At 41.0% G+C, this 14,405-nt stretch overlaps 1 protein-coding gene across 1 annotated transcript in view; it reads right to left on the bottom strand.

Moving 5' to 3' along the window:
• The window catches only part of chd6 (chromodomain helicase DNA binding protein 6), an 88,134-nt gene that overhangs the window by 72,077 nt on the left and 1,652 nt on the right, over positions 1-14,405 (bottom strand). The window contains exon 2 of the mRNA XM_041948722.1: positions 720-769. Within this exon, the coding sequence (XP_041804656.1) occupies positions 720-749 (30 nt within the window). The 5' untranslated portion in view covers positions 750-769. The remainder of the gene's footprint in view (positions 1-719; positions 770-14,405) is intronic.

The following is a 14,405-nucleotide window of genomic DNA, read 5'->3' as shown; positions in this document are numbered from 1 at the left end:
ATGCAGTTTAATTTTAGCATTAGCATTACTGAACGGGTCTAAAACCGCACCACCATCTTCCATGACACCTCTCGTTTCCTAACGCAGGTCAGTTTGCCTTTACATTGGAGTGTGGACGCGTTTAAGTAAGCGTTCCTATCAGAGAGAGTCACAGACTATGAAGCACTTCAGTAGTATAAAGTACCACAATTTTAAGGTGGAGTTCTGCGTGTTTCAGACCAAATGCACAAGAGCAAACAGTAAACAATGTAAACAATGACAATGGCTTTTTAATTCAGAGTCCACATCCTGGCCGAGCTTTGCGACTCAGAGAGGAACAAATGAACTTTCTCCACTCTTCTGTACAGTGAAATTCCAGCTGTCAAGACTCCCGCCTCCTGTCAATGCTCAGGAGAGTGCAGCGGCTCTCTCCACTGAAGATGCTGCTGCTTGATAGCATTTGTCTTACCAGCGTCTTGTATCACCGGAGCCTCCGCTCATGCATGAGAACAGTAACAGAGAACACACTCACCCCAGGATCTGGGGTTAAGCTGTGTTACAGCATGAAAGGGCTTGTGAATATGTTCAAAAACATTTGCACGATAAAGGCATTCAGGATTGAAGCTTAAAAATTGTGTTTTATATTGACATCAAAGATGCAGCGTGTGTGAAGGTTTTTAGAAATGACGTACTTTCATCATGTACGCATGCGTGTGTGTGTGTGTGTGTACAATACAAACCTGCTGCTTGTCCTTCTTGTGTATTTTCATCTTCTATCCCTTCACTGCATCTGTTCACACAAAAAGAAATAATTCATTTTACTTAAAGAAATGTGCACAAAACAAACAGGACTGAAAGCTTATTATGCCATCCAACAATGCAGTTTTTAAAGCGGAAGGCCAAAAACAAGGTGAAGGTGATCCCACGAATTCAAACACTCTAGACCTGCTTCATACTGCACAAAGCCAACAAGTGGGGAATACTGAAATCTCCAACTGTGCTTCCATTTTCCTGAAAGTCATAAGCAGTATATAACTCTGGCATTTACTGAAAACAGCTAATCTTTGTAACCTACATCAGGTGACAGTTTGCTCAAATGTTTACAGAAATTCACTGCGGGAAACATCCAAGGATAACTACAGTCGCCTGCTGTTGGTCACTGAGTTTCTTGCTAGGACACTTAAACAACAGCATGGGCATGAGGGCAAAAAATAGATAAGATTAGATAAAAATGATAGCTGTAATGTACAATTCTGCGGTTGGCCAACTAAAACAGATAAGATGAGAAGCGATTTCACCAGTTTTGTACTATTTCAGTGTTGATGGAGACAGTTTACAGTGTGTTTAGACTAACAGCGAGCTCATACTTTTCAAATTTAAGCAAAAAATCTGCATTTATCCGAGAGCTGTGCGACTCCACTTTGAGAACGTACAGAGACGAGAAGAAAAACAAGAAGATCTGGGGAAAAACAGCAGATAAAAGAGGTTAAAACTCCAGCAACACCTGTAGGATTAAGAACAACTTTATTGTGGCGTTCAGCACAAGTCGTAACACGCTGCTCTGACAATAAAGTTGCTTTGTATACTACAAGTGTGGAAGTTTGAACACCTGCACACTTTTTCCTTTATCAATGCACCTTGGAATTGAATACCCACAGCAGGGGTCACAGCACAGAAACAGACTCAGGAGAAATCTCATTGTTGGACTGTCTTTGTTTCTTGTGGGGTTCCCCCAGGACAGATCAAGAAGCGTTAGCAACGCTAATGCAGCACTAACGTGGGATAAATGTGTGAGGGAGGGACTCTACTATGAGTCCCACCTTAGCTTTCACTGAAGTTTCAGTGTAAACGTTGCTGCTGGGTTTGGTGTCGGGCTGCAATGACACAGCACAGAAATGCTGAAAGAGAATAATTTCAGAATAAACTGAACAGAACGTTCTTGCACAGCTGCACGCTGCATCTGAAGCGCCTTTTGAAACTTACAGTACAGTAGCAGTATTGCCGGTGGGGCTGGTTTCATGCAGGGGTACTGAGGTGGACGGGACCAAAGCCAATAGAATTCATTCAACTTCATGCCTCTCTGAGACATTACTGGCACATTCAAACCCTCCACATGAGTACAACAAGTAAAACCCTGGTGTTTAGTGTTATCTTGTAGGCTATGGAATTCAACCATTTTATCTCCATTTTCAAAATATATGGATGATTTTTTTTTTCGTTTCTATCTTTATGCAAGATAATGACTTCCCCTCACCTGATAACCAAAGAAAATTTGCCTTTAGGATATGAGTCAACAGCAGCCTCTGCCCACTTCAGTGATTATTTTCAGTTCTAAGGAAACACTGCTCTCAGTTCAGCTTCTTAAAAGTTTAGAACAAGTTATAAAATATCACATTTTACTGAAAAGGACACGTTTTGGAAGGGATCTGCAACCGTGACTGCTAAAATTAGAGATAAGAAAGAAACAAGACAAGGAAGGGCATGAGAAAACGGTTCATATTTGGATTCAAACCACAAGACTTATGTTATACATCATGCACATTAGGATATGCATGGTTGCCCACAAAGATCTGCACTGCAGGCTTCAGGGTTTCCCTTGAGGTCAATGGCAAACAAGCTACCAGAAAGCTTTAGAGTCCAGTCTTTCCAGAATAGCATGAATGTTAACTAAATTCCAGCACACCGTCAGTTTTAGCACCTTATCCCAGAGAGACCGAACGTCTATCTGTCTGGAAATCTGTATGTTTGTGCATTTATGCATACCAAGGTCCATTTTCCTCAGTGTGCAAATTTCCCTACACCAGAATAAACCCTGAGTCACTCTTCAGTCCGTGTCAATCACTTTGATCTGCCCATTTCACTTCCATGAAAATCAAAGATACTCCTTCAACATCAGCGAAAACAGTAACTGACCATCCTACAAAGCACAGCACTGAAGACTGCTGCACTGCACCGAGTACGCTGGAAGAAACTGAGACATCCCAAATCATCATTGACTACTCTGCAGGAGAAATATATAGGAAATGGCAAGCACTCCATCATGCAATATAAATAAAACTTTGTGCCTGTAAAGCTGTTCTCAAATTAGAAAAGCTCATGTTGCACTAAACATGAACAAACGTGACTTCTGCAGCTAACTGCTTTCTGAGAATTATGTGTAAATGTTTTAGATCATTTCTGAAAAACTTAAGTGACTTCATACCCATTTTTGACATGTTTCTTACCAGCTCCTGCAGCTAAGATAAGACAAATTAACTGCAGGGAGTATGATCATAATCTGCATTAAACGATGCTGAAGGAAGCCAGTAACAGAGAAGCAGGACGAGACAATCCGGTCAACAAGTAAGATTTGAGCTACTGTCTTAATTTTTTTTGGAATTCTGTGTTTTCCAATTTAAGCACATTTTGTCATCAGAAAAAGGGTCTAATCATGCGGTGGATTAATAAATCAGTCAATTTGATGTAACACAACGTTGCACAATTTTTAATTTATCTTCTTCTTCATCTTCAGCCTCCATACACAGCGCCGACACACCAGGCGAGTGGGGCTCACCAGACGCTTGACCAGAAACGGACGCAGCTTCTTCATTTGCTTTCCAACAGAATATCTGACGCGCAGCCACAAACTCTTCTTGCATCGTGCAGATGTGGCTGCATTTCTGAGAGTTTGTTGAAGTGATGAGCTCTTAGTTTCTTTTCCCTTCATTCGGCTTAGGCGCTGTTAAAAATGCTTATAATGGTACAGAAAACTCTGGTTGATATAAATTGTATCCACATTTTGGCTATTTCCGTTTTGCAGCTGATTCATCTTTTACGATGAAATTCCGTGACCCCGTCAATGTTTTCTGCATCGTGGAAATCACAGCGCCCTTCACGTCAAGACAAAAACCACCAACCAACCTAAAAACAAGTGGGAAATAAAGAAAATAAATGCTCCTCAGGGAGAAAGCAGATCTAACCTCTACTCGTTTCTTCATCTTTAAACTTCCAGAGCAAAACTACACAACAAGCGCTCTGAAATTCTGACACGACTGAGACTCGTTAGGGAGTCGAGAGTCTCTGAATATGTGGTGGGGCCCAGACAGTGGGACAGCATCTGGTTCCACAAGGCTACCCAACCAGTGAAACTTCATATGAGCGCTCACCTCTCTGCCTTAGAGGCCAATAACACAAACGTCACATTAGTCCAAAACATACTGAAAGTGTTCCACCACACACTAAATGCTTCACTGCAGACTGAACACGCTTCTCTGCAAAGATTCATCGACACATCACATCAGCTGCTGAACCGGACTGATATTATTTTCCATAATTGATTAATCTGCTGCTTATTGTTCGGTCTATAACATGTCATTAAACAGTGTAAAACTGCCATTACAAACGTTGTTTTGTCTGACCAACAGTCACATAAACAAACCAAACACACTTCACCTCTGAGAAGCTGAACAAGGGGAAATTATAGCTTATATCTATTTTGATGATTGATGAATTGTTAATGTTTACTGTTGATCACTTAATTATTTCATCTGTAGTCACACAGATTTTCATATCTGAATATACAAAACCTGAAGCTCAGCCTCAATAATAAGCCTGTAGTGACTCTATCAGTATCAACATTATTATCTTTGTAAAGGTTGTATTGTGTTATATTTTACAAGTGCACCTAATAAAGTTGACACCAAGTGTATATTTATATTTTCCCCTAACCAAATTTCTTAAAAATCAATGCAAGCAGCTGTTAAAGTAAAAACAATTTAGCATATGAGAGCTACTGATAGGTAACTGATATTTTCCTCATTTCTCCACCCTAACCAGCACATTACTACTGTGACACAGTGTGCACAGAATTTTGGTCGAGGAGGTAGAAAATCAGATCTGATGTTTTCTTATCAGTGAGCAGCAAAAGTCTGACTTTGAGTCACATGTTTTCACAGTTCCTATCTGGACCACATGGATGTGAGGTACAAAATCAGATCCCGAGGAACATGACCGACATGCAACTTACATTTGGACACTGACTACTGGAATTTGTCTGCATCCATTCCCTATAGATAGGTACAGATACAAACACATTCATGACAACTTTTCTCAGTGTTAGTTTGCACATGCATGTCCATTTCAGCGTTTTTATAACTTGTTTTCTGTGCATCCATTGTAGCTTTTGCAGTATGCAAACATATCTGGTTTCACTGGGTGCTGCCAAAGTTGCTTCCAACACATTTTCTTCAGCGTAAGCAGGAACACAGCCTACTTAAAGGTATTCCATTGGAAAACCTTAGGGTGCTCACATTGTAGTCTAACAGTGCAGGTTCAGAACAGGTGCAACACAGTACCAGCGCCATGGAGACAAGTTTTATAATTCACCCTCAGCTTGATGTTATAGTACGTGTTGTCTCAGACTCGGGGTGGAACAAATCCATTCCACGCGTTTCTTTCCGGGGAAGCAAGAGTGAGTGTTGCCTATTACTTCATAACATCTTCCAGATATCTAGAGACATTATGCAACCCTCCTCGGTTGACTCTCCAGTTGATTATCACATCTTAAACGCAAAGTCAAATCTCACTGCAACAGTGAAGAACATTCACTCAACACATCCTGGAGCACAAATTCCTCCAGGAAGGACTGGAGGCTGCTATGTCATATTTTGAGCTGGGTTATGTGCTTTACGTTGCACCATCAACCAAGTCAGACAGATCAGTTCATTTCCCGTCTGTTTTAACGAGCTCTGCTCACACATTGGCAGGACTTTCCCTATATCCATATCTAAGGCTGGCTGTCAAACTATTTTTTCTCCATTCACCTTAGTCAAGTCTGAAAAAAAACCTTTTCACGTGCACGACACAAAGTGCTGCTCAAGTCAGTTTAATTTCAATAGCACAGAAGCTTAAATCGCAATTTCCTCATGGGGCTTTAACAAGACACAGACAACAGTTGTTTGAGTTAACTTAGGTTTGAATGCAGGTAAGTTAACTAAATAACCACAGTCAACTATTAAAACTATAAAACTGCAGGTACCTTTAAACACAACCAATGTAAGCAGTGTCTTTTCCTATTCCAGCACTCCCCACTCGCTCCACCATCCGTTCATCCTCTTAACTTTTTTCATGCCCATCAAATTCTCCACCACGACGCCGAAGCAGATTTAGAAGAGGTGATGTCAATAACAGGTCACTACCTTCACTTTGCTTCAAAGAAAGAGCAGGTGCTCCTCGTATTTTGTACACTCTGTTCATGACATTCAGCAGAATCGCCCTTTCGCTGTTTAACACACGGATGATAAAATGGCATCTGTGGTGTGCTACTCTGCAGCAGCACACACATTCGGGCACTCCCACCACCTGTCTCACTGTATCATTAACGGGAGCTGCAGCATCTGCACGGAAGTTTAGGCCAGACTCGTAACTGCCGTCTTTAAAAGCATGACACTTAATCCGTAAACCAGACACTGTACGTTCTGTCAATGAAGTCGTTTCATTGCAAGTGGAGGAGTCGTGCCAATTTATTTTCTCATGCACACCTGTCCGTAAGATCAGAGCCACAAACACACAAACACTTGAAAAAGGGTGCGTTGTTATTGACGTGATGGTGATAAAAAGAGCACAACCAACACAAACACGACCCGCATCAACAAAGACTCAAAAGCCATCAGATAACACCCACACTGACAGGCTGCCAGGTGATCTCTGGGAAACGTAGTGCAGAAACACCACAGCAATAAACACACATATGGTGACTAAAACAAGCTCGCACGTCTGACCGGTGAGTGCTTCGGGGTATGTGGGACACTCCACGCCCTGAGGCCCACCGACACCAACGCTGGAGTGTGTTCGCTCAGAGCGCCACTCTGAGAGGCGGGGCCTGTGTGATGCGTTATGCCTGTCATGTGGGACGATGCGTCATGTGGAGGGCACGGAGATGATGGAGACGAACACTGGGAGAGTGAACCAGTGTTATCACAGGACTATACAGCATCATAGCCCCATCACTTCATCCTCTGTTGCCATAGAGACACTAAATGACAAATCAAGCAATCTGTTTGTGTATATGAACAGTATTTTATAAACCACAAGTTCATCTTAACAAGCATTATCATTATTGAATTCGTTTTTTTTCCTTCCATCACAGCTCCATTTATATATTAACCTTATGTTAGCTTGTTGACATTTTATCCCTCCTCAACGAGCTATAGTCCAGCCTTTGTGTCACCGTTCACTGGATAAATTCACAACCGTGTCCCCTTCACTCAAGCATTTGATTTTAGGAAAGCTAACAAAGTTATACTCCCAATATGAAAACATCATGTAAGTAATATTTAGCTAATTAACTGCCTCAGTTGCAAGTACAGACAGGGCGTGCATCTATGTTTTATTAAGTCTGCTCCTGCACACGTGGCTTAAGTCATTTTTTGGTGTGACAGTTTCTCGCTGTTTCTGTAAATGGACAGGACATGTGACTTGTATTGTATTATATTATTACATTACAGTGTTTGAGCCAGAATTGTCTGGAATGTGGTCAAATGGGCCCATCGGTGCTTCTCTATGGGTCCATCCAAAGGGGACAATAAACAATAATGTGACGCTAGAAACTAATTTAAACTGGACATGGCATTGAAGACATAACACACTTCCTTTCAATCACACTTAACCAGTGAGAAATCTTAGGAAATGATGAAATCATATGGATGGAAAATAGGGTGATAGTGAAAGTACACCTGTTTGTTTCACAGGAGCTGTGCCACTGACAAATGACTTTAAATATCATACATTGCACACTGTTCAATAAAGTTGGGAAAGAAGAACGAAATGAGATCTGTGAATAATTCAATATGAGAATTCTGTCACAGCACGTTTATCTGTGGAGACAATAAACACAAATATTGAATTGCTGCTCGGCTCTGCTGGAATCTCCACCACTTCCAGCGACTGCAGTGGTTCTAAATAAAATGCTTCAATTTTCCAATTTGGATCAGTTTCCATCGCAGACGATAAAATTTGGTTTTAGCTCTCAACTGTGCGACCTGACTGGATGTCACTACCTCTTACCCTCATCTTTACTGTCACTCCACAGTTAAGGCCAGCAATCGAGTGCAGTTTAAATGCTGCACAAATGACCTTTAAAAATGACAAAGAGATGGCCTCATGGTAGATTCATACCCCACGCATCGCACCCCAACATACAGACCAACCCTCCTCTGTCCACTGCATACTCTGGCATCACATCACATCCCACCAGCGCTTTATATTTTCTGAAAGATGAAATACAGAACATTTGAATATGAGCCATTCAGTAAGTGTGCCTGTCTTGGTCTTACCACAGATGATACAGCAGAACAAAGTTCCTCATCGGCATTACAAATGACAGAGTGACAGAGCGCTCAGCGCCCTGATGGTAAACACACAAAACACGCCCGTGGCTTTAAAGTGATTACGTGTGGCGCAGAACTGTAAGAACGGGAAAATGCCGATGTAAAGGAGCTGCGGACTTCCTGTTCTCATTGAAGCCCAAAAAAAATGACAGCAGCTAAATCTAAGTGAGAAAGACAGCGTGGAGGCTTTTCGCAAGATTTGTGCCAAGTTGTTTTATCCCAACACACCTGTCACCCATGAATATTGATGCGAGAGCAGGCCGTTTTCAGAAACGAAACAACAGTCTGCTGCTCACTCATTTTGCAGCCTTATGTAGCAGAACTGGCAAACACAAACACATAAACAAACACACACACACACACACCAGTGCTTTTGTACAAAGGAGGGCACATCTCAAACCCAAACGAGCAAAAATGCCTACTTTTTTACAGACAGGTATTGTTATATGATCCTTTTATGTGCAGCACAGCTAATTGCTTGTAACATCAGTTTGAATGTTTTAGAGGTGATTTTTCATACATTTAGCATATGCTGATTATTGAGATAAGGCTTGCAACTCTGTAACCCAGCCCTTCACTGAGGTGTTTCAGATCAGAGCTGAAGTAGTGAGTCAATTAATTAATTAGTGGCTCGACTTTCACATCATTTTTCAAGAAAAAATGCCAAATATTCTCTGGTTCCAACTTCTAAAATGTGTTCTTTTCTCTGATTTATCTCAGTGGGAATTTAATTTAGAATTGTTGGTTGGGCAAAACAAGCGATCTGAGGACATCACCTGGGCTCTTAGAAGCTGTGATGGACATGTCTGACTTTTTATTTGCCTTAAATTAAGAAAATAATCAGATTAATCATGATTGAAAATATCATCAAGGAGCAGATTTATTTTAGATAAAATGCGGTTGTATTTTTTTCTTTACACTGTACAAATCCTATTTGCAGTTTCAGTGCTGCCAGTGAAATCACTTCCAGAATAAATAGCCTCCAGGATTTATTTTTATCACCTGGAAAAGTGGGTGCTACAGCAGACTTTTAACAGCCACTGACAGACATCCTTCTCGGCTGTCTCAGCGGAGTAACCCGTTCTCTTTTCTATGACCTTATTCCCTTCGCTCAACCACTTGCCCTTGCACGAAAGGTTGCCGCGTCTGAGGATCACCAGGAGACGACTCACTTGAGGGACGAGGACGCGCAACCGGCTGTGCAAAATCACAACCGAATCCAGCCCCGTTCTTTCCAAACATGCGCGTGTTTGCATGCACAAAGTGGGGAGTGTGTCTTTAAAAATGGAACACAGCTCCCCCTCGCTCCGTCCCCGCTTCGGCTGTACGACGCTCCCACGAGGGAACAAACAAAGGAGCGGGCAGTGTTGTCAGTGGCAGCCTGGGTTACAACACGCCGAGACTCCGCTTTCTCATATTAATTAGATAAATCACCGATCACCTCCAAATCTCAGGCTCTGTCGCGTCTCCTGCTGACACATTTTTCCTCCTTTCGTCGGGCCAAGCATCCAGCTGACCTAGTCCGCCGCTGCTGTGACATTGACATATTTAGACTATTGTGTGCTATATTTAAAGGTCACAACTGAATCCTCCAGCTTTTTCCACTCACTGAACCAAATCACCACACTGAATTACTGCTTAAGTTACTACATTTTTTGGAGAAAGCTTACAGCGAACACCTACATACAGGTGATGTGTACATTTTAAAATGTATGCATCACAGTTAGACAGCCCTTTGCACAAAACCGGCCATGACTTTTTGTTTGCACCAGACCACGACTTCTAACCTCCCTCCTACTTAACATTCCCTTTAAAGGTCAGGTGTGAAGGATTTAGGCGAATCGACTGGCAGAAATTGAATATAATATTCATAAATATGTTTTAATTAAGGTACAATCAACAGAAAATAAGAATATTTCATTCACTTAAACACAATAAACTTCCACAGAGCCATGTTTCTACAGTAGCCCAGAATGGACAAACCAAACTCTGGCTCTATAGAGGGCCGTTTGAACATCAGTCACAATTTCCCACAGCCCAAGGTGGTGTCCAAAACACAAAGGCAATATATGATTTAAAACCCAGAAAAGCACCAGTGAAGACCGGCTTTTTCACTTGAAAATGACTTAACAATAAATTATCCAAACTATCAATTCATTCTCCATCAATCACCCTATCAATTATTCAACTGATCGCTTCAGCTCTACTTCCTGTCATAGATTTTTGGGATTAAGTGGTTAATAACAGGATGCAACTGGTGTCGTCAGAAAGCAAAAAGCTCTCAGCATCTTTCATTTGCCATGTTTGTCATCTGTACATTGAGCTAATAAGATTTTATTATTATAGGACATATAACACACCTGACAATTTAACTGACTCCTCTTCTAACTAAAGATGACACAACAAGACTCAATTTAGACCTCAACCTCTGCTCGTATTCAACAGCTTTTACAAGAGAACAATTTCTGGAAGGGCTCTACCAAGATCAGATAACCATAATGTTACCTGCTCTATCTGTGCCACATTTATCCCTCAATGTTAATGTACAGCTGCTCTCTAGGCTAAAGCACAATGCAAGTGGGGGGGGGGGATGAGAGCCTTCCATTCTAACCAATTGAGATGCTGATTGACACTAAATGAGACACTAAACTGAGATTCACCCTGTCTGCTTAGAACAAATACCGTCTGTCTCCACCCACAGAAGTGACAAAGTGAAGATGGAAAAATAACACAGAGACCATCTTCTTAACAGCAGCGAGTGCGAACGCCAAAAAAAAACTTTTCTCCTCTCTCTTTTACTAAAAACACCACAGAACCTGACGTCTGACTGGGAGAAACATGCCGTTTGAACTTGGTGTGATTTTACAGTATTTCTGGGTATTGAAGTTTCATCTTCACACAGCCACAGCAAACACCTGCATCTGAACACTGAACCTGCAACCCTGTAACGAAAAGGATGGAGTCAGTCTACAAGTTCTCCCATCATCAGGAGACGACAAAGTTCGCGTAATTCACTGCTCACCTGCACCTGTTTTTACGTCTGTACAGAACTTCATACTACATATATCTGAAGCACCATATAAGTAAAGGTTATTGTTTTTATTGCCCAATCTTTTGTAGCATTGTTGGGAAAGACAGCATCACTCAAATGATGATGACAGCGATTTTAGACAAACAAGAGCAGTTGTTCAATTTTCTGGATGATTTAACATAACACCTTGATTCAATACTAAACCATCAACACAGGCTTGCCTTATAATTTGATCTGAGATGACAACTCAAGGAACAAAGAGGGTCTGACAGTATCATATGCCTCTGGTTATTGGTTTGGATTATCTTTTTGAGACGCACTAGATACATCAAGCAGAACTGTATGCACTGCAAGGCGTTAGGTTTTATAATAGAGAGTTCTACATAACTTAGTCATCATGGTGCCTTGTGATGTATTAACAAAGCACCAGAATTTGCTCCAAATCATCTTTTCTCACAGCAAAAGTTCATTAAAATAGAAGTTGTAGCATCATTTCCACCAACAACAAGCCTTTCTGACAGCCTCTTTTTGGCTAATTCACAGAATCTCATGTCTAAAGTCTGTTAGCTGTGTAACAAATCCACACTGCACGCTAATTCAAAGCAGGCTTTGAGTATGTGATGCAGGAAAAAAAGGACAAAATTAAGTAGATATAAAACAGTCAATACGCATATAAAAAAAACCTTGATTTTTGAGTGTGCTGTTGATGCACACCATTCTCCCACAGTGCAATCCACAGAGGAGCTTAATCACAGCTGCAAAAGATTAAAACTACCTGTGGATGGAAAGAGCTCCAGGAACACCTCGGGAAACTAAACAAAAAAAAATAACAACTGTTTTTGGTTTTTTTTAGAAAAACATTCTCCTGTCTCTTTGAGAAGTCTAGCTGTCAGTGGCTTTCTTCAGCTGCTGTTTGATTGACATTCACCTGACGTCAGTTAGCACGTAGTATGGAACTGGTGCACAGCTTTTTTTTTCTTGCATTTCAAGAAACAGCGAACTGATGAGTCCTTCACTGTGCAGGCAGAGCGTGAGTATGAAACCTGTAACCAAGACCTAATCAATATTAAGCTCTATTAAAGGATTTATTACCCAGATGAAAAATACTGCTGCTCAGATTAGTCATGAAATAGCTAACGTTGCTGATTATTGTTTGCTATAAGGCAGTAAAATGATCTATACAGTGAACCACTATGGTGGATGTGCTTTATGCTTAATGCTGTCAAAGAAATTATCGCTCAGCCATCGATATCCCATAACTTCTGTTTGTCACTGTGATACTGAAACAGGTCGTTTTCATTTCACTGCAGAACTATCACGTGTATAGTTTCAATCAGTGATTTATCAACTGAAATGTACCTGTAACTGTGCAGATACACACTCAGTGGCCACTTTATTAGGTACACTTGTAAAATCGAATGCAATCCAATACATTTCAGCCAAAAAATCTATCTTTATAAAGATAATAAAGTGCAGTTTTAATCGATCCTGGGAGAGAGGTATTCATTTACTATATGTTTATTATTGAAGTTGAAGTTTGCAGTGATGTTGACATGGACTGCATTATATTGGGAGATGTTTCTAATGTCTTGCCTAACCCTTTAAAAAAATGAGGGGGGCAAATATTAGATAAAGTTACAACTGCAAAACTAGCTATGACTCCAATAACAAACATCTCTGACAGTGTTGGAGCAAAAAAAAAAATCTGAATCTTCCTTATTGTATAATTTGTGACATATCTGTTGTATTGGACTGCCCTGAATTGTAAAGGTGTACCTAATAAAGTGGCCAGGGAGAGTAGATATCACTGCTTACAAGTATCTGTCCTGATTTATGATTAAACACTAGTGATTTGGAATCAGTGAAGGAGATGATCACATTACTTCGTTCTAATGTAGAAAACATGTAATCTTTGTTATGTCAGAACATGCTCAAACATCTTTGCCGCTGCATTTCCTTACAACAGGTGGCTCTTGAGCTCTGCACTGTCACAAGTTAAAGTTTTTGTAAAATGACAGAAAAGATTCACCTGCACTCTATAATTATCACAAGAGATTTGCAGAAATGCAACATTAGCTTTGAACTTTATCTGCTAAAAAAGGCACCAATTGTCAAATATAAAATAACCAGGTATTGCTACTGAAAAGACATTTATTACTACCTAATAAATTATCAGCAAAGGTGTGCTGTAACAGAAAGGTCACGCATTAAATGACAAGACAAGCAGATCTTTAACTCTCTGCTGGTTCTATAATCTCATTGTTTTCTGTACAAACAGCAGCTGAAAACATCTCCCATAATGCATTCATCCTGCATCAGTATGAGCATAATGCTGCGAATGAGTCGTCTTATTATCTTTTGAATGAATGTAATGAAGAAGAACTAACATAAGTGTGCTATGACATATAGAAATGTGCACTGCTGCTTCTACTCCCGCTTTAACTGTTTCGACTCAGAAGAGGGCAAAAGTTGTTTTTCCTTTCCTCTCCCAAGCAACCTCAGACGACGGAGTCAAAGTGCAGCAGCAGATCTGCAAGCATGCAGTAAAAAAGCAGAACGCCATGAGTGAACGACTGAGAAGACAGACACACTCATTCGTCTTCAACCAGCCGTGGCTGCATGTCTTACTGCTGTGGGTGGACAGACACAACAACACAAGATGAGCACGCAAACACATCACAACAAGAGCAACACAAAGCCGCCTCATCCCGTGACATGTTTTTAACCACTGGGTCACCATGACGCCCAGCGATGAAGCACTGCAACAGTGTCACCCTGGAACGACCCAGGAGGTCCCTAGACTCAAACCAGCAACCTTTCGGCTCGTCACACACCAAAAGCAACACACCCAGATCAGACTGATGAGAGGAAATTAAATACTTTCCCATGTGCAACAGATTTTAGATTGACCCAAACGCAGACGATTTGAGGAATAATCTGTGTCCAGCCCAACATCATCCTGACAGGTGTGGACAAAACATCCTGCAGCCATGCTGGCAGTAAAGCCTTGACCCTAAAGTCTGAATGTA

This window comes from Chelmon rostratus, chromosome 2 (genome assembly GCF_017976325.1).
Source record: "Chelmon rostratus isolate fCheRos1 chromosome 2, fCheRos1.pri, whole genome shotgun sequence".
Classification (NCBI taxonomy): Eukaryota; Metazoa; Chordata; class Actinopteri; order Chaetodontiformes; family Chaetodontidae; genus Chelmon; species Chelmon rostratus.
This window is presented reverse-complemented; position numbering and strand designations above follow the sequence as displayed.